At 39.0% G+C, this 21,234-nt stretch overlaps 1 protein-coding gene across 2 annotated transcripts in view; it reads left to right on the top strand.

Moving 5' to 3' along the window:
• Positions 1-21,234, top strand: part of LOC111342485 (midasin) — a 69,635-nt gene that overhangs the window by 40,368 nt on the left and 8,033 nt on the right. For both annotated transcript variants that reach the window (XM_088730529.1, XM_088730530.1), the window contains exons 57-85: positions 134-693; positions 1,028-1,116; positions 1,317-1,481; positions 2,656-2,751; positions 3,365-3,459; positions 3,753-3,877; positions 4,788-4,931; positions 5,240-5,349; positions 5,599-5,703; positions 6,099-6,236; positions 7,811-7,985; positions 8,499-8,551; positions 8,690-8,780; positions 9,142-9,265; positions 9,740-9,848; positions 10,619-10,734; positions 11,388-11,490; positions 13,047-13,235; positions 13,781-13,896; positions 14,628-14,720; positions 15,189-15,340; positions 15,610-15,753; positions 16,264-16,745; positions 17,320-17,595; positions 18,105-18,186; positions 18,588-18,833; positions 19,628-19,827; positions 20,432-20,491; positions 20,789-20,989. In XM_088730529.1, the coding sequence (XP_088586655.1) occupies positions 134-693; positions 1,028-1,116; positions 1,317-1,481; positions 2,656-2,751; positions 3,365-3,459; positions 3,753-3,877; positions 4,788-4,931; positions 5,240-5,349; positions 5,599-5,703; positions 6,099-6,236; positions 7,811-7,985; positions 8,499-8,551; positions 8,690-8,780; positions 9,142-9,265; positions 9,740-9,848; positions 10,619-10,734; positions 11,388-11,490; positions 13,047-13,235; positions 13,781-13,896; positions 14,628-14,720; positions 15,189-15,340; positions 15,610-15,753; positions 16,264-16,745; positions 17,320-17,595; positions 18,105-18,186; positions 18,588-18,833; positions 19,628-19,827; positions 20,432-20,491; positions 20,789-20,989 (4,639 nt within the window). The remainder of the gene's footprint in view (positions 1-133; positions 694-1,027; positions 1,117-1,316; positions 1,482-2,655; positions 2,752-3,364; positions 3,460-3,752; positions 3,878-4,787; positions 4,932-5,239; positions 5,350-5,598; positions 5,704-6,098; positions 6,237-7,810; positions 7,986-8,498; positions 8,552-8,689; positions 8,781-9,141; positions 9,266-9,739; positions 9,849-10,618; positions 10,735-11,387; positions 11,491-13,046; positions 13,236-13,780; positions 13,897-14,627; positions 14,721-15,188; positions 15,341-15,609; positions 15,754-16,263; positions 16,746-17,319; positions 17,596-18,104; positions 18,187-18,587; positions 18,834-19,627; positions 19,828-20,431; positions 20,492-20,788; positions 20,990-21,234) is intronic.

The following is a 21,234-nucleotide window of genomic DNA, read 5'->3' on the forward strand; positions in this document are numbered from 1 at the left end:
CAAAGCCGTATGCAAATGAGCAAAAATGTAAACAATGACGTCAGCATGAATCCGTCTATATCAATATGCATGTAAAACTCACTACGGAGAATATTAAATAAAAAATACACTGATATGAATTTACCTGTCACAGGGTTTTACAGTTATCGGTTTTCCATCTTCGCAACCACTCCATCCAACGTGGCTTTCTCGATGGAAAACTTTACCGAGCAGTGGTTTCAATTCTGGAGATTTTCCTGAACAAGTGGAAAATCTTCAAAGAGGAAGAACGGCAGCGAGAAGATGAGGAAGGAAGTTTGTTTAAATTCAAGAACAAAACACACGGCGTTAGTCTTAGTGAGGACGAAGAGAATAAATTAGCCTTAAACAAGGCGTTTCCACGTTTCGATGATGATTTCAAAGATGTTATGGCTCCCCAGGATTTGAACGAGAATATTTCTGTCCCTCAAGATGAGGATCTTTCATCTTCATGTGTAGTTAAGTCGGATGCTGAACTGTTTATGGAGAACATTCCTAATTTCTCAGAAGTCAAGATGCTGCATGAAGAGACGTTTTGTCGGCTTCGACCCAGTCAAGATTTCCCTTTGGTTGAAGCAGACTGTTACCGGCCAAATGAGTCCATAGAGTCGCTGTATTTGGACGCCTTTAACTGGGGTTATGAAACAGCGTCAGTGATGAATGCTATTATACCATGTAAGGAACCAATTAAAAACAGGGAATCTGATGTATTTTGGTATTATATTGAATTTGTACTCAATTTGCCTTGAGACTATTTTCATTGTGAGTTAGAAAATCTGCGTTTAGCTTTTAAAATGCCGGTTTAGTTCACAATCGGGTATTGCTCATACTTCTGAAAATGTACTATTTGTCCTCTGTTTTACGTTGACTTTTGTACAGTTAAATTTGTTTTTGGGCATATGAAGTAACAAGGGATGTGTTATCTTGCTGTAGGGTTACGTTGACTTTTGTAAAGTTAAATTTGTTTTTGGGCATATGAAGTAACAAGGGATGTGTTATCTTGCTGTAGGGTTACAAGCGGACAGGAACATTCCTCGACCACATCTCTTGCAAAGTTCCATTTTGAAAGGCCACTTCCAGCCAGAGAGCACAGTGAAGGTAGGATGTTACATTTAGAGAGCAATATCCAATTTAGTGTTGAAAGTAATTGTGGATTGCATTAGTTTTTCTTTACGTGTCGCTGTTGAACACATCAAATGTAAAAGTTTTTAAGAAATGGTCTAGAGTAGCAAGCTCCACACATCATTAAAATTGTGTACATCCTCTGTTCTCAACGGTAATATTATCTTATTCCACAGCAAGATATGCCATACCAGAAAGGTTTGGCAGACAAGAAACCTTTCGATATCTACCATGACTCTAAAGTTCAAGAAGTTGTGAGAGTGAAACCAGTTCTTGAGGATTTCGCTGTCCGTATTCACGAGCTGTTGGCAGAATGGCCTCGGCATCCTGCTCTAATGCAGGTGAGACCTCTTTACTTGTTTGTGTTGAGATATAACCACAAACACAAGGAATGGTGTCCCATTCAGCGTCAGCAGTCTAAACATTAAGAAAGGAGTGGAACATTTGACATGAAGTGACTTTTTTCCCGAGTTGTTTGAAACATTATAAATTTGTTGTCTTATCCAAAGGAACATCTTTTAATTTGATCCCCACAAAGGGTAAATTTGTAAAATGTCCAGTCTTCTTGTTAGTCACTCCAAATTTGATTTTTATGAAAGAGTGAATGAGTTAGAAGTCCCGCATGTATTTCGGTGGGTGTCAAATTGCACATATACATGTAGTTTAAGGTTTAATTCAAAACGATGAGTATCTTGAATTATTAGTAATGAATCTCCTTGCTGTTAGTCAGCGTCAGCAGTCTTGAGACTGATCAAAAGCATTTATGTCTTCTCCATGGTGGTCAATATTGTCCTAACTTATCAACTCTGTATTTTCCTTTTGCGGCCTTGTAGTCTATTGCAGTTTGTATGATATGCTGAATTTTTATACATTAGACTCGCTATGAAACATCTGATTGGTCGAGAGCATTCATTCAATATACGGTTACATGTGATAACCCAATATCTGCTGCAGATAACTCAGGCCTCGGTTTTGTTTTTTCACGACATCATACTCACTTCATCCTTTATATATCTTATTAACCAAACGCGTGGGCCGTACTGGGAGAATATCGGCCCGAGGTCTTGACAGTACGAACCGAGCGCAGCGAGGTCCGTACAAAAAAGACCGAGGGCCGATATTCTTCCAGTACGGTCCCGAGCAAGCTTGGTTAATAAGAGATTTATTATACGACTGAAGTTCAAAGGGACACAAGTGCGGTATCTTTCGGGACCATTCGGGACAGTGCCCGGTCCAATACTGAGAGAATATTGACCGGCAATAGAGTATTTTGATTGGTTGACTTTAGTTATTGGCCCTCTGACTGCCCGAGTCGTGTAATAAAATTGCTTATTAAACAGGCATTCTGATTGGGAGAGAGATGCACAGCAACTTGGAATTTATTTGTCAGAATTTGCGATGATGTACGGAAAAAGAGCAGATTTTTAGGTCGACTTTGCGTCAACATACGAAATGAATAAATGCCTCTTGTTAGGACAGAAATAGTATAATTTTGAAATGTTTGTTCTGTTTCAGCTTCTGGTTGTGATACAAAGAATTTTGTCTTTTCCTGTTACAAGTCCAGTAATGAAGATTCTTACCGGTCTTGAAGTTTTACTCAGGAAAGCTCAGGTAAGAAGTTGGGTAGTTGCAGTTATTACAAATTAGTGCACCTGCAATCAAAGACTTCCTGTGGTCCGGTTTTGTGAAGTTTTATTGAACATCAGCGGCGCAAAGCCCGCCTTTACAACGGTCTCGTTAAGTCAGGAACACTTATGGTGGCGCATTGATGAAGATGGCTGGTCTCCACAAGGGCCTTGCAAATAATAAAACAGCGCAATAATGTTGTCCTACGTGAAGGGAAAGATAACCAAAAGATCAGGTGTTAAAAAATGACAGCATAGTGATGACAGTAATAATTACATCGTAGCCATCGCTACGGCGTGTTTTCTTTTGACATTCAGTGTTGCTGCCCTGTCCGTTTCCATGGTATCAGGACTGAGAGGCTGGGTGTGAGGGCCGTGATTTAACCCTCTCACTCCAAAGATCTCATTAGTAATTCTCCTTACTGTCTGCCATACAGTTGTTAGAATTTTAGTTCTGAGAATTAGGTATTGGATCATCTTATCCTCTCATTGATATTTTGATATTTTTCCTATTCTCATCACTTGTCTCCTTGATATTGTACTGATATTGTAAGGAGAAAATCTGTTTTGGTCACTCATGGGATTTTGTTTGTTGGTAGGACTGGGAATCAAATGCAGCCAAACATGTAAGCCTCAGAGACCATTTGGATAATGTAACGCAACTCATAATTCAGTGGAGAAAAATGGAGCTCAAGTAGGTGGTTACATTTGTTCATACCCTTTTGATAAGCCGTACATACAACTTTTAATGGGTATTCCTAAAGATTGACGAGATTTTTCTCCGACTTGACTCAAGAAAACTGGCGGTAGTGATTAACTGATCTTATTTTACCCATATTTTATTAACTACGTTCGGTGCCGTACAGTTAATTTTCCGACATTTTGGTGAACATACTTTCCCCACAATCGTATATTATGATCAGGTTAAAGCGAAGTATTGTATGTAAGTCTAGTCTGTTAAATATATTCTCTCTTGTTCTGCTTCAGGTGCTGGTCAACACTTCTAGATGTAACCACCGTAAATTCAGCAGCAAAAGCCAGTCAATGGTGGTTTCACATATATAGTTCTTTGGTACAGTCGAGGACGATTGAAAAAGCTCAGGAACATAGAGGTAAACTGTGCTGGTTCGTTGTTATTGTATAAACAATTGCTTGGGACGCAGTACCCTTGGAGTGTTGCACTTGGCTGTTGTCAGAGTGTGATGATATCATGTAAACTTGTGGTCACGAGAAGGGGTTGGGTCTGATAAACAAACATTCCAAGGTATCCGCTGAGCAATGAGAGCACTTGCATTTTATGGTCGCCTTAGTCAACTTATATTCTTTATTAGTATATACTAAAACAGTGGATAGGTTGAAGGCGCGCTCTGATTGGTTAGTCAAACTCCGAATATCCTTTGCTATTTACCTCCGAGAAACTCGGGAAAAAATGGCGTCCCGGTTTGCATCCGTGACAAGCGAAGAAATCACTCAAATTAACGACGGTGGTGTAAATTACCTCACTGTTTTAGTAGATACTAAAACAACTATTCACCTCAGTGTCGGTGGTTAGCGGTGGATATTTACCTCGCCGCTTTGCGGCTCGGTAAATAGCCACCACTAACCACCTCCAATTCGGTGAATAGTTGTTAATTATAACATAACCAAAGTAAACTGCGCGCTCTGATTGGTCAATTCAGTGTCCACCGTTTGTCCATGGGTGTACTAGTTTTCCAGGCGCGCTTGTTTTTTCTGGTCTCGAAAGGGAACTCTTTGGCTACAATGTATCAATGTTATGTTATAAAACAAATGGTAAACACCACAGTGTACACTATTGAGTTATGGAAGCACTTGGAGGTTTGCTAAGCACTTAGGAAGCAAGAGTCGCTCTCGGCTATCGCCTCGCGCGACTCTTACGCTTCTTTCGTACTTAGCAACCTCCCGTGTGCATCCATAACTCGATAGCAGGCCTGACTCAATAATGTACGCTGTGGTATTTACCATTTGTTAAATGTCACTTATCTTTCCTTTTTTCATAAATAGAGGGTTTTCCTGATGGCAGTGAGATAATCGAACCTCTACACAGATTTATCGAAAGCTCAACACTTGGAGAGTTTGCCTCCAGGTTACAAATGTTGTTTGCATTTTACAAGCAAATGTGCTACGAAGAGACTAGCACTGGAGGAGGTAATTAATAGTAGAAAAAGGTGTCGTTTGATGTTATTGTTCTCTTAGGGGTTAGTGCCCCAAACTTCAGCAAATCCTTGAGTGATTAAGGCTCAAACAGAGTGTTTGAGTGCACCAGCAACAGACTTAAATACTTTGTCGCTAAAATTTCAATCACAAAGGTCTAATATTTTCAGCACATCCCTCATCAAACGATCAAACTTGAAGAATTGCTGAATTTAAATAAATGTGAAGACGTTAATTTCAAAATTAATGAAATAATCATTTTGCTTTGAACCATGGAAATGTGTCTGATTCCTTATTTTCAGTTAAAGTGTCAGATGTGCTATGGAACTTGTTCTCTTATTACAAGCAGTTTATTCCTTCTGTTGAGCAATCTCTACTAGAAATGAGGAAACCTATTGAAAAAGATCTGAAGGTGAGCTGCTTTATGTCAGTTTTGTCATGATGCAAGCAAATGATTAATCTTAAAGGAGAGGAAATGGAACTGTCAAACTTCGGAGTCCCTTTATGCATACGAACTTTCTGCTGTTGACTTATCAATGCCCTAAGGATCCTGGTATTCGTGACACTGAAGCAACGGCACCTTCTGTCAGAAGTTTTATTGTGAAAAAAATTTGAGATGGGTTGCAAAGTCACCATGTTAAAAAATAATTTTGTGTTGTAGGATTTTGTAAAAATTGCCAAGTGGAATGACTCTAACTTCTGGGCAATGAAACAAGCGGCTGACAAGTCTCATCACGCATTGCACAAATTTGTGCGCAGATACGAGGTACTAAAGCACGATAACGCCACTACGATATTTGTGTATTCAAACATATTATCTCTCTGTGAAATATTTACTCTCTTGAATATCTATTTCTGTTAACTTGTGGGCAAATGTAATAATAGGACAAATACATTATACAAAGCGTCCCTATGCCAGAGCTCAAGTTTTGATCACATCTGGAAGACTGGATGCCTTAACCTGCTGCATTTAGGATCAACACTGGATTTTTTGTTTTTGTTGTTGTTGTTGTTTTTTATTTGTCATTTCTTTGTACATTGTACACTTTTGCTTTATTTGAATTTTGATTAATTATTACCCTAGTCTAATATCTTTGACTACTTGTGAACTAACTTTGTTAATCTTCTTATAAACTAGAACTTTTTATTTCGCTTTCAAAGGCTTCTCTTAATGAGCCAGTCTCGAAGACCTTGATAAATGTGGAGAAAGCTCTTTCTCCTCCTGAAAATAAAGGGAATCGCATAAATGAAAGAAAAAGTGTAGAAGCAGAGTGGTTCATATCATCGGAAGCACTGAAGGTAGGATGATCACAACCGGGGGGGGGGTACTCCCTTATAAGGGCTTGATGGGGACGTGCGGCCAGCCAGGGTATGTTTTTCGAGATTTTTGTCTTAAACAGGGTATCGAATTTATCATTTTTTGTCTTAATCAGGGTATCGATTTATCAATTTTTGTCTTAAACAGGATATCTTTTCTTGGAAGATAAACAGCAAAATTTTTACAAGCTCTAATTTTAATTAATATTGAATTCCGTTGATTTTGGCATTGATACCAGGCACATTAAATGTCTTAAACAGGGTATCAAAAGTCGGAATTCTGTCTTAAATAGGGTAGGAAAATCAGCGATATTTGTCTTAAACAGGGTCAGGGTATGAGGGGCCGCGCTGCACCTCCCCACCCAGGAATATATCGAGTACCCCCCGGGGTCACAAGTATTTGTATTGCAACATCAAGTTTTGTTTTGATGGGTAGTTTTGGTGTTTATTACTTGTCTGTTCCTAACAGTATCACGTGAAACCCCTTTACCCTTTAATTTGGTAATATCAACTAAGTTGAAATTGTAGATTGGCCACCGTAAAGAGTTAAAATGCTGAAGTTTCGAGCGTTAGCCCTTCGCTTTTCGCTCTGACGAAGGGCTAACGCTCGAAACGTCAACTTTTTAACTCTTTACAGTGGCCAGTTTATAATTTCAACTCAGTTGATATTACCAAATCTCCTTGTTACCCCCCTCCTCCCCCCCCCACCGACGCAGCACCACAGTTTCTTTAGAAACTTAACCCCCCTTTATTCATTTCCCTTTACCCTTTGACCCTTAAAGAGTAACTAGCATCTAATTTGTGCATAATTATAATCTTAGATCTGGCATTAGCCGCTCCACGTGTCCTACTTGTAGGACCAAGTGCGCGCAAGAGTTTGTTACGCATAAGTATACCTAGTGGCTTGTACAATTATGCCTTTTAGTATTTATTAGATTTATTGTATTATATTTAAGTATTATATGTTTTTTAAATAGCTCTGTAATTCAGCCATTCTGTATATTGCTGCAATAAGTCTTAATAAACAGTCTTAAGTCTTAAATTTCTCGTTTTGATACAGTGTCACCCATGAATCAAACATTAAAGTCGCGAGAATGAAGGAAATGATCGACAGCTAAAGAAGCCTTTGATTATTTTTTGATTGTTAGACAAATTCTCCTCGTCAGCACCTTAGTGAATGTACAGAGAACAGTAGGGAGAATAAACTTACTGATTATTAAGAGGAGAGAGGGAGAGGGGGATCTAGAAATGCTTCTTGAAAATCTTGATCAACACTTCATTCTGCTGTGTACAGAATTGTGGTTACTGCTGTTGTAAAATGGTAAAGGGGGCCCAAAATTGGCTTGTTTGCGTTCAAAAACACTCCAACGAACTAAGCATTGATTATGCAGAGAAAGTTAATGTTCATGCTGCGGTTTTAAGGTTTTCAGGTCTAGTTAAGTTCAGAATAGTGTGTTTTACATTTGCGTATTTCTTTGGTCAAAGACTGTGGCAATTACTCGGAACAAGTGGGAGAAAAAAAAATTTCTTATCTCAAATTTGCGCTTCCTCTTCAGGCATACTGTAACAGAAGCCTTCAATTTATATCAACGCACGAGAAATGGGGATTGTGTCTTCCATCGAATCAGAATCGTCTGACAAAACTCTTTAAAAAAATGAGACAGTTGTCACGCCAGATAATCAGTCGACAAGAGTTTGAGCCACTAGTGACGTCCCTGGATGACTTTACGGGTATGAGTCTTAGTAGAGATTGGAATATGAAAACAAGCATACTCTTCCAGAAGAAAAAGAGACTTTAACTTGAATTTACTTAACGTGATAGCAGTGTTTTTTATACATCACCGTAGTATTTAATTGCCAGCACATGTTAAAGGCAGTGTTGTAAATTAAAACCAAAACCAAATGAATCGTCCCCGCGAAATTTGGCAAACTCAGTCACGATTTGTTTTGTTTTTCATCTGATTGGTCGAATTTCTTCATAAATTACAAAGTGGAATGAATCAAAACCCATGAAACGCCAGATTTACTCCTCTATTGGTTTCCTCAATGAAGCTGAGGGAGTTCTTCATGTTTTTAATGCAAAGCGCTTATTGTTACAACGATGCTGAAAAAACTAGGAATTATATGGCGTTTGCTATTCATTTTTCCGTATATCAGGACTGAAAAAGAAAAAGTTTATGCCAAACGGTTAAGCGAGTCTATATAGGTGTTGACATTATGGCCATTTTTTGTTTTCTTTTTCAGGGGAAGTCATAACCACTTCAAGAGAGCTGCAAGCTTTGGATGTGTCCAGTCAGGTATAGGAAAAACTTCGAATTATCAGTGAATTTTTGGTCCTGTTGTTACTTATTATTTACAAAATTACTTATAATCTATCACCTCATCCGTTACACATTTGGCATTTTTTATGTAACTCATTTTATACTGTTTTTCAGCCGAAAGAGAAACAAACAGAGATGCGGAAACATATTCAGCAAAGGAAACGTAAAAGTTTGGCAGACCTGTTCAAGATGTTAGCATTACTTGGTATGATACAAATTTTCTTCTAAACTAAGGTTTATAAATTAACTTGGTGTACAAGTGCCTTTGTTTTTGGTTTCCTGTTACTTTTCTTTGTTTGTTTTGTACACGGACTAGTGAAGAGGTTATTCGGTTCTTATCGGCCTGAAAGTTTCATTGTGTGGACTCAAAGTGAAACGAAAGACCATCACAATGATTAGATATGTAACCGACTTTGTTTACTTAATAAAATCAAGTTACTGTGGAGTAAGATGCTTCACAGCTTTCTTTATAATAATGTAATGCAATGGCGGTATAAAGTAATGCAATTTAATGTACTGATACAGACGAGGCTGTGCACTCATTACAACTAAATATACATTTATAGGCGTGTCTTATCGCAAGGGACTCAATCTCGAGCGCCAGTCCACTGGAAAAGAGGCCATGTTGGTTGCTGCAGTTGAAGAAGAGGCTGTAACAAGATCGGTCGAGTTACTTTCCGACAGGTCACCGTAAGTACACAAGAACGTAGCACAGAAAAAAATTAACTCAAGGAACTTTCTGAAAATATTTAGTTAGAAGAGCAGCAACCTTTCACTCCAGATGATAAATTTTACGTTGCACTGACACATGGACAAAACAAAAACACAATCACTGCATCCTCTATTGTCAATATTGCTCGCTAAACTTATACTTAAATGAGTCGAATTGTTATCAACTCCTGGGTGTTGGCTGAATTTTACCAAAATAATATATCATGGCTGCACTGCGGTTTATTGTGGAGTTGTCGTCATGGCTCTCAGCCAAAATGAAAATTCCCTTTAATATCCCTGATAGTAGTTTGTCTCCCATCAGGTCCCCAGAAGGGATACATCGAAAAATGATAAAAAATAATAATAATAATAATAAAAAAATACCATAAGTCAGTAAAAATGTATGCTTGTGGTCTTCACCCTATCAACTCTTGTGAATCTGACCTCTTTCAGTGACCTGTTACATGAAGTAGGGCAGCTCCTGGAGGGCTGTCGTCGTTATTATTATAAGTCACTTGCCAGGTCTTCCGCCCTTACTGTTGCCATGGTAACACCGTCAAAGGTAAGTTAACAATTGACAAGTTAACAATCCCAGTTCTTTGTTTTCGTAACTGTGGTAGTGCCATTAAAAAAGTGTCAAGATGTAATTAATAGTCGTAAGAGTGGAACCAAGAAATGTCTTCTTAAGATTGGCTACACCGACAGTTCTCATTTCACCGTACCTTCCTAATGTGGAGATTTCAGCATATTATTATCACTCCTCCCTTAAACTGCTCAGATCTATCACACAATCCTCCCTGTATTTGCTTCGCATTCCCAGTGAATTCTCAGATACTCAGATAGTGCCCTGTAGCTGACAAGATTAAATGTGTACAACACCTATTTTCCGGACAATGTACTGATAGTGAACGGAAAGTTCAAAGAGGGAATAGATGCCAATCGCTTCTTAGAGTCAAAGGGTCAAATCCATTATATGAATTTACATTTTAAGTTAATATATTTTTTTCATTTAATAAAAAAAAACATTCTTTGTCAATCTATTAGGGTTGAGAAATAATTTAGATATATCAACAAAGTTGAAATGGTAAATTGGCCACCGTAACGATTACAAAAGCTGACGTTTCGAGCGTTAGCCCTTCGTCGGAGCGAGTAGAGGAATTGTGGGTTGTGTGTGCTTTTAAAGGCAGAAAATGGAGCTACGTTATTGGTGGGAACATGGCAACATTTTCTCGTTGCCATGTTTTTATCCTAGCTTATTTTTATTCTCTGACTGTGATGTTGCTTTCAAGCGACCAAACCGTTATTTTGTTACTCCTTTGTTGGTTTCTTTAGGAGCTCAGTGTTGGTGACGTTGATCGTTGTAAAGGATGTAGTCACCATCTGCTTCATGTTTGTTATGAACAAAGACAAGTCATCTCACAGTTATCAAGAAATATTAGACGCACAAGGTAACCTGTCTTGATCACTCACTTTGTTACAGTTTCAATTGCATATTTGTTAATATCACCGCCTTATTTTCCTTACTAACGACTTGAAAGTTAAGGTATGTCACGAGCCTCGCATGTGTCGAGAAATAATGGGTTGTGTTACTTTGTAGTAACATTTTTTGATTCAGTGACATTAGTACTGGGGCATCGTGGAACACAGCCAATTTGTACCATGTGGCACAAATGAACGAATCATATGGCCGGACTGGCCTCCAAGATGGCAATTTGATGTACAGCAATTTCTTTATCACGCTTAAATGTTGCGTGGCGAATCTAAAATCTTGATAGATCATTTAACAATGAAACTCAAATCTGTAATGAAGCTGTCTGCTTAATACAGGTTTCTTGAAACAGAAGCGTGAATTCCGTAGTTCGAATCCGGGTAACAGAGAAGTCTGTCGAATACAGATTCGTTATACTGTACACATGAATGAGTGGAAGGGAAACTGGGGACTAGGGGTAGTGTCCGCATAATACAGGTTTCGCTTGACGTTGTTCATAACTTTGCCTTACTTCTCTGATGGTTCAAGTATAACCTGGTTTAGGTATATAATGTAGGATGAAAATATATTTTTTTCTTGCTGCGTATCACGTTCACATTTGCTTCACCTTAGTGTTGGCTTGAGGCAGTTAAGAGAATCTGTCACATTAGCAAATGAAGATACCAGTAACAGAATCTCTAGTCTTCCACCTCAAAAGGACCTTGAGGAGCACACAGTAAGTGTTTATAACATAACCAAAGTAAAGCGCGCGCTCTGATTGGTCAATTTAGCGTCCCCCATTTGCCCATGGGTGTACGCTGCTGACGTGAGCAAATGCAAAGACTATTTTTCCGCGCGCGCTTGTTTTTTCTGGTCACGTAAGATTTGTTAAATAAACGGGAACTCTTTCGCTACAATGTATCAATGTTATGTTATAAAACAAATGGTAAACACCACACCGTACACTATTGAGTTATGGATGCACTTGGGAGGTTTGCTAAGCACTCAAGAAGCTAGAGTCGCTCTCGGCTATCGCCTCGAGCGACTCTTACGCTTCTTTCGTGCTTAGCAACCTCCCGCGTGCATGCATAACTCAATAGTGTAGGCTGTGGTGTTTACCATTTGTTAAATCATAACAGGCCTTTTGCAGCTAAGCCATCACGTGACCTACTTTTCATGAAATTATGGGCTATAACTTAGCCTAATTCAGAAAAGGAAAAAGCATTTCGAAAATAACAAAATGGCCAAGTTTGAGGCCTCCATTATTCAAAAATGAGATTTGATGACACTCTGAAGTTTTTGATAAGTGAGAAGGTTTACATGGAAAAAGTTGCTGGAGAGCAAGGCCTTGCTCTCCAGCAACACTTTCCATACAAATCCTCTAAATTTTCCGAAAGTTCAAACCGCTGTAAAAACAGTGCTCTGTAATTCCCGGGGCCCAAACTTGGCCGTTTTGGTATTTTCGATATGCTCTTTCCATCTCTGGTATTCTTCAAGTTGTATCCCATAATATATATCTAAAATTGATCAGGTAACCCCAGCTGCAAAAGGCCTGTTAGACTGATTGGTAATTGTGACGGAAATAATCCAGATGTACTTTAGTTTTGCTTTACTTCGCTGTGATTGGTCTAGAAACTTCGCGCCACCATCTCAACCAATCAGACGCAAAGCGAAAATCAATCGTGACTCGGCCATACGCATTTTTAAGCAATTGTGATAATGATTTTCAAGGCCTTGGTTCGCGTTACCCATCTCAGTCTTCGTCTACGCAGATGACACGCACCTCAGCCTGTTCCGGGTGTTCAGTCAGTACGAGGGAAGTCTGGGTCGGATCACGTGAAGCGAAACGACCCAAACGTGCTTCCTGTATTTTCCGCTCCGCTACGCGCTACTATCGCACTGTTCGTTTATTTCTTTCCGCTTTGCTAGCTGAACGCCTAAAACATGCTTCACGGACTGCCGCCATAACAACATGCTTAAAAAATTTTTCCGAGGATTATCGTAAATTTGTTTCGTTCTTGTCAGCTTATATTCCTGTGTACCTGTCTTCCTGGGAATACTTCTACGAGGATGGAATATAGTCATATTGTATTTTAAAATGGATGCAGCTTTTTCTGTTGTTTTGTGTGTTTACATTACGCGTAGAGACGACGTGAAATTTCAAAGCCTCTAACACTTGTCATCCCATTTGTGAAAGGATATCTAAATGAGTTCTCTTTCTTTCTTTCTTTCTTTCTCTCTTTCTTTCTTTCTTTCTTTCTTTCTTTCTTTCTTTCTTTTTTTTTATTGCAGATTCAAGTGATGGATCTTCTTACGAACACAGCCCATGTTCTACAGCAAATGACCATACTGCTGAAATGTTGTCCAAATGAAACAACGCCAATTGAGAATTGGACCCCATTGCCACAAGCAATGCTTTCATCTGTGGCAGTTTCGTCTGCAGATAATCCTGACATTAAGGAGATGATTCAAACGTTGGAGGTACTTTCTGATGAGATGAACGAAATAACCTTTCTTTATTTTATATTTTTGACCACAAGCTTAACTTAATCACTCCCAAAATCTATCATTTATTCTCCTTACTGTCTGCTTTACAATTCTTATGATGTTAGTTCGGAGAATATATTATTGGATCAACTAATTATCCCATAATTAATATTTTCTTTATTCTAATCACTTCTCTGCTTGACATTGTATTGATATTTGGGGGGGGGGGGGGAATTCTGTCTTGTTCACTAATGGAAGTGAAAGGGGTAAGATAGCGAAAAATGTGAAACATTGGTTTATTTTAAGATTTCGGGGCACGGAGAGAAAAAGTGCCGCGCTTAATTAAATCAAGGAATACTTTGGAAATATTTCTTATGAGAAAGACCCACAACCTTTACTTCAAGCCATGCTTTCTTCGTTTTATCGACAAATAGACAAAATGCATATGCAGCAAACTATGAATGATTTCTGTTTACGGTGATTTTACCTGGAGTTAACTTGTTCTGTTCCATTAAGAATTGTATATGTTAAAATTTCAGAACACTGTGAAGAAATTAGATCAAGTGGCTAATGAAGTCCGACCCTATGCTGCTGTATCTGATCACGTGTTGAACAATACAAGCGGGAATGACAGGACAGCAACTATAGCATCTTGGTAATTTGTAGCTTATGTTAGAGGAGTTTTCATTTGTGTCGAAAAATCAAAACCAAAGAAATCCAGTGACCAATCAAAACAAATGTTTGCATTATCATTGGCCAATAAGAACTCAAGGGAAACAAGCAAACTGCTTCAAGCGCGGGAAAACGAGAATGACTAAGTCGCCATTGTTTTTAATTTGCCTCTGATTGGTTGAGAGGATGGCGCGAGTTTTCTGGACCAATCACAGTGCAAAGCCATCTCGGATCATTTTCGACATTCATTTGAAAATTGTTCTACAGATGGTAAATCAGCTGAGTCAGAACTCCGCTGATGATCGAGGAATCTAAATAGGACTGTTTAAGACTCGTCATAGTCTACTGCAAAGGGCTTCACCGTTACTTCTACTACTTAAATGATTCGGGTTCATTCTTTGAGTTCGTGTCAATCTGTGTCAATCTTTTCCATCCAGACCTATCCTAGTTCATTTTTTGCTTTTTTGAACGCTTAATAACCCGATACCAAACACTTGTACGCGTTGCGGACCTATTTTTAACCACCAGACGGTGGACTTTCTCTGCGCATCAGCTATTTCTGAGGACAATTACAATATCAGTTGAAGCACTCAGCTTCTCTAAAGAGTTGAGGGCCCTTGGGAACCGCTATTTCGTGAGTTAGTGCGAGTTGTTTTGCGAAGAGCAAATCAATGCGCCTGTTAAGAGCTTTGTTTGTATTCTTTTACTTTGTAGGCTACAGAACAGAACAATAACAGATGCTTTCTTCAAGCTGAAAGGAACAGCAGAGTTGATTGATGAAATGTTGCCAAAGTTTAAATCAAAGTGGTGAGTTTGCTCTCTATTAAGAAGTGAGTAAAAAGAAACAAACGAAGGAATCACTAACTAGTTGAATTTACAGAGATAATTAGGGCTGTCGTTGGTACAACCAACTTACGATCTTATTGGCTGATTAGAGCGCTTTTTAATGGAAAACTAGATCCAAAGTAATCACAAAGGCCAATCAAAAGAAAGGAAAATACCTGAGAGAGCCAGTCAGAACTCAAAGTAAAAACAAGCAAATCGCCTAAAGCGCGGAAAAACGCAGCTCGATCGGCTGATGTTTGATAACTGATTGGTTGAGAGGATGGCGCTTGTTATCTCGACCAATCATAGGGCTAAGTAAAGCAAAAGCAATGCAATCCCGGATTACTTTCGACACTCAATTGAAAATTGCTCCCTACGTCATAAATAAGGAGGAATATTTATCTATCTCTCAACTGTTGTAACAATTTGTACAAATTGGTATCATTTCAGTTGTTCAGTTAACAAAGGCCTTGGTGCCCCACTAGTCTGCCTGAAAGACAAGATCTTAAAGAAATTTAACGATTTCCATTCATGGAGTACGGCAGTCTCTAGTCAGGGGGAGACTCAGACACCTTGGAATGTTGAAAACATTGATGACCAAGGTAAATATACAAGTAAACGGTAACTTCAGACAAATTTGGCTTCTTTACTCTCATCTGTTGTCGTGGTGTGGTTGAGAATTTCAGAACTTATCCCTTATAATTGTACTACAATTTACTGGTACTATTTGTGCTGCCACTTCAGATCTCTCAAGCGTACCTTTTAAAGCTTTTTCTGGTTGTGTTTGTTTGGACAAAGCAGTGATAAAAACGTTCGTGTAAGTGTAGTTTGTGTCAGAGTTGCATGTTTGGAATGTTTTCATTTCGTTTAGGAAGGGCTACTCTGAATGCATTTGTCAGTGATGTGGACGCCCTGAACACCTCCCTTCTTCTAGCAGTCCAGCGTTTGGCTAAGATATCAGAAAGTAGTTCCAAAGAAGGGAACGAAGAAGCTGAAAAGAACAGAGCTGATCAGGGTAATTATGGATTTCTTACATCTTGCGAAATATCTCACCCGGAATATGGGGGTCAAGGTCATTATCTGAGCAACTGCGCACCTACCCCTCCCCTAATCCAACATTAGGGTAGGTGTGCATTTACCCAGATACTGACATTCATCCAAATATGGCAATAATACCCCAATCATAGCTAATTCTCCTCGCAGTCAACCAAACACATCATCGCTGGGTATTCCCGAGAGTTCGGATTAATGACCAAACAACATTGCCCCTTTCTTTCCTGCCTGCTTGACAGTGTCTCGAAATTGTAGGATTAATTTATAAACTTGGGACTTCTCTGGGTGAAAAGATCAATAATATATTCAATTATAACTTTTCCAAAATGTCCACTTGTTACTGGTGTCGAAAGTGTTCACCACAGTGGGAATTGTCTGTACTCCTTATCGGTTCTTGCTGTAGAAACCCCCCCCCCCCCCCAGGGGTGTGTAAACTTGTTGACTTAGCGTCTTCTTTCATGCATTATTGTAGATGGCAATGAGAACTTTCAGCTTCAAGATGGACACTTGGCAACTCGTTTACATCAGAACTTACTCAACGATATCAGCAGCCTCAACTTAGACGACGTGACGGAGAGCATTTCCTCGCTTCTGTCCCAGGTCAAATACATTGCTGATTCTTCGTGGTCTTCTTCTAACATGTCAGTTCAACTTCCACTCAGTGGCTTCTGTTCTCATTTACTGGAAGGCTCCATTCCTCTTCTCCATCAATATCTGAACCTTTCACAGAACCTGCTCCTCAATTTACTCGTAGCTCACCGCGCAACTAGCAAACTGTTGTCTGTATTGCTGAGTATCTTTACTGATCTCGGCACAAGAGGTTTTTGCGTCCCCCCGGAAATAGAAGAGGATGAAGGTAACGGGTCTACAGAGTTTGAAGATATTGAAGGGGGAGGCATTGGCGAAGGAGAGGGAATGAAAGATGTCAGTGACCAGATAGAGAATGAGGATCAGGTAAATTTTTTTATTTACCCTTCTTTTCCTGTTTTAATCACCACAAACAGTTATTGGCTAAAATTAACAATTTGGTTATTTCTTTCTTTCTTGCTATCTTTGAAAATTACTGCTCGCACCTCATAATATCGGACCCTGGATTAAAATTTTTCTTTGCTTGTGAATCTGGTGTGTCTAGTAAATTTAGCCAGAAAGTCTTTCAAAGGCTTTCGAAGTGAGGAACAAAACAATCTCAAAAGCCTTACACTTTTTTATAACTCTGTGTTATTTCAAAAACACAAAATTTGTCCTCTGCATTTTAAAGATTGTTTTCATGGAAATCGTGTCGACCAACTCCATAGGCAACCTGACATTTACTATAACTTCATCAAATCTGGAGCTCGTTTCTGATAGTAGAGCCGAACAATTGGTTTTAGGCTGAATAGAAAATTACAGTTTTTTACTTAGCAATAGAAGCTTGGCCTTTTTATGTGGCAACGTATTTTAGGTTAGCTTCAATTCAGTCCCTGTCCCTTGCTTTTGCTTATAGTGGCTCTTGTTTTATTTATTGATTTATTAATTTGAAATTTCTCAGCTTGAAGATGCCAAGCAAGAAGGACAAGACCAAGACAAGAAAGAAGACGACTCTCAGCAACAAATACCTGACGAAGAGAATGGTATTGAAATGAGTGAGAACTTTGAGGGGGCTTTACATGACGTGGAAGCTGAAGAGGAAGAGGACGAGGAGAACGAGGAGGAGAATGGGAATGAAGATGACGTTGATAAACAGATGGGAGAGGTTGATGGACAGGACACTGAAAAGCTGGATGAGAAGATGTGGGGAGACTCAGATGACGAGGAGGAAAAAGAGGTAAATCAGGAAGCCTATCAATTAAGTTAAATGTTTTTTGCTTTTTCCTTAGAACAGAAGACGAAATGGAAGAAAGTTATCTTATATGGTTTTAGATGATTTTCTTTCTTTCTAAGTAGATTTACCTTCAGCTTGGGATTAACTGGAAACAAAGCACCACATTAAACCATTTTTTAAGCTTCTAGGGCCTAATGTAGTGGTGCAGGAATTGCACTTTTGAGAAATCGTACCCATTCTGCATGCCCTTCCTTTCGAGCATTGTTTAAGATTTTTTATCACGCATTTTATTTCCATGAAACCATTCACAACAGCAACAATTGTTAAACAGCAACACAGGTAGGATGTTGTCAGTTGCTCCTCCTCGCTCCTCCTCGCTTACTGGTAAACGAAAAGTGATTAAAACAAATTTGCATGTTATTTTTTGGGAGAATTTCGAAAAGAAGCACATCAAGGGAATATAACGACATGAACAACATGAGACCATCGTTTTTATTCTTGTCTTGCTGTAGGAGCAGGAGATGAAAGAAGACAAGGGAACTGGGGCTGAGGCGGAACAGCAGTCACAACTGGTCGCTAAGGAAGACAACGAAGGTACGGAAATAGGTGTCATCGGCTTCATTAGCTGTTACCTTTAACAGGCTGTTGAAAAACGTGTTAAGACACACCTGCTGTTGTACGCGTTTAACCCTCCCGAGTTCTCGTTTTTTGTTTTTTTTTATTTAAACACAGGTTGACTTCAACAGAGACGTAGATAGGAGAGAGTGATGAGTTATTTATAAGACAAACCTTCCTATATGAGGTCGTATCGTTAAACAGTACACATGTCCCGTCCTCTTGATCTTCTTGTTTTAAAGATTTGCAAGAAAATGTCGCGAGAGCGATAGGCATTCTGCCCGATGTTGATTCATGTTTATCACGGGGACGAGAAAAAAACTGGTTTTACATATCGTTGGTAAATATTCTTATGAATGGTATTTTATGTTAAAACACAGGTTCTGCAGATGAAAGTAAAGAAAAAACAGAGGGACAACGGGATGCGGATGAAGAACAAAGTGAAGAAAACATCAACGAAGCCATGCAAGGTGACGAGGGAAACCTGAGTGACGAGGGAGAGGATGAACAGGAAGGGACTGGGCAGCAAGGAAAAGAAGAAGAACCTGTTGATGCAGAGGAATCTACTAGCTTGGATCTGCCTGATGATCTACAGCTTGATGACGAAGGGAACGAAGGCACTGAAGGTGATTCTTTTATTTCAAGTTCACTATGAGGATTATTGCTATTTTTTAACTTAGTTAGTATTAACGCCCAGGGCCCAGTTGTTCAAAGGCCGATTAGCGCTAACCCAGGGTTAAATTTTAATCCAGGTTTCTATATTTCTCTGTTCAAAAACCGTTTTGGGATAATTTTCCCAGTTCTTTTTAGAGCATTCAATCATCAAATTGGAGACAAATGGAATTAAACTAAATTTTCTGTTGAAGCTTTCAGATCTGAAATCAAATTTCACACTAACCCTGGGCTATCTTAACCCACCTTTCAACAACGCGACCCAGTATTGTTAATCGTAGCACCTTAAAGCTGAAGTCACAATAAGTGATAAGAGATCATGAGATAACTTTATTTCATCTCTTGCGGTACTTCTCCAATAAAGACAAATTAAAAAAAAAAACACGAACAATTACTTTTTAGATAAGTAAAGCGTCATCATAGATGCATCAGAATACCTAACGCTATTAATTGTTATAAAACCATGGAAAAATGGCAAATCGAGAGAAGTTGAAATAGTTGTTTCCATTGAGAATGTTATCAAATGAAGGTTTTACATTGCAAAGCCTGAACATAACAAGTTGGGTAAAACAAAGATTGTGAAAAAAAAATATCGAAATCAATGCCAGTACTTGACTCAATATGCAGCACGAGAAAGACGGAAAGACTTTGTTTGAAATAATAGGACTAATAAGAAACGGGGTGAGTTAGAAAACGATCAGCAAACGTTAAATCTTATGTAATCATTATCCTATGGTCGCCATTGAAGATCAACCAGAAGAAATGGAAACTGAAGAATTTGAAGGCGATCAAATTGACACCGAAGAAACTGGAGACGAAACAGCGGTACCGGATGACGACCAAATAGACAGCGGCAAAGATGAACAGGAAGGGGAGGATCTGGGTGATGAGGAGAACATGAAGAGAGCCGAGGGGGATGAGAAACAAGATGAAGGAGAGGATCCCAAAGTAAGTGATTAGGATCGAGTGTTTTTAGCTTTGACCTTGTGCATAGAAATATTGCTGTAATTGTTACTGCAAACCGCTTCCCAAAGAGACTTGAAGTATGTGGTACATTAGGGATACCTAATGACCAATACTTCTGAATTCAAAATGAATAAGTGATGGTTGCTGAAGATTCCTCTGGCTGTGAACATAAATGCACTTTCAAGTAGGTATCGGTTTCAAAAATTTGGAGTTTTATTAAAGGGTATTAGCATAGTTTGAACATTGTCAAATTTCCAATAAAAGACATAATTAAGGTCTTTTAACTCTTTACACCCTAACATCAGTTTTTATATTCTCCATACTGTTCTCTATATATTTCCTTTGGTACTGACAAGAAGAATTCGTTTAACAATCAAAGGTTATTAGGGTGGCGATCATTTCCTTTATTCTCTTGATCGTAATGAATGATTTAGTAGTATTTCTATTGGGAGAAATTTGATCCTGATCACTTTTTGGGCTTAAAGGGTTGACGGTAAAGAGAGTATACGTATCCATAAATTTCTTAGCTATAACAGGCTCTTACCTTTTTCTTACCTTCACTACCTCTCCCTTATCTCTATTACAGGATGAAGATGCTGTTTATGAGACTGACCAGGAAGACTGGAGGACAAAAACAGATACTGAGGTCAGATAAGCGTGTACTGATGTTGGTGCAGTATGTCAGCAAGTGAATACACAGAAAAACAGGCATGCAGCGTCCATTATCCAATCAAATTCAAGAGAACGCTAGACGAATCAGAAGCCAGGCTCATTTGTTCTGATTTGACCGCTTGTGACGACTCTTGATGCGAAATTTTTTTACATCTTAGTATCGTATCTCTGCTACTTTTTGTTTACGCTGATGATCTGCGAGTGAGCTAACAGTAGGGTTACCAAGGCATTTTTGGGTAGTCGTATTTGACATTCAATTCATATTTTTTAGCCTCAAGAAAATGTGCAGGCTGTGGAGGATTCTGGAGAAGAAGATGGAAATGGAGAACAAACTGATGTTCTTGCTGGTCGATCTGAATCGGTAGAAGGTAATGAAGAGCGAGGAGTGGGGCGAGCTGAGGCACTCGACGACGGACATCCCGGACAGTCAAGCCAAAGGAGCGCTCAAGCCACAGCAGATGCCAGACAACAGGTCTGTGTGCTTAACGATTAACAGTGCACTGCGTAATACACTACTTTTTGGGGATCTAGAAGGGATTTTGCAGTTGGGCTTTTCACAAAAGTATAGCATGAAACCCTCATTTTTATTCGTGTGATATGATGCAAGACAACTTTGTTCTTCCTCGTCACCCTAAGGAGCATTTTACTTGGTCGCTTGAGAAACACATGACTGACTACTGCTGTCTTTTTCCAACTCGATCAAGAACGAGAACCTTA

Source organism: Stylophora pistillata, chromosome 8 (genome assembly GCF_964205215.1).
Source record: "Stylophora pistillata chromosome 8, jaStyPist1.2, whole genome shotgun sequence".
Taxonomy (NCBI): Eukaryota; Metazoa; Cnidaria; class Anthozoa; order Scleractinia; family Pocilloporidae; genus Stylophora; species Stylophora pistillata.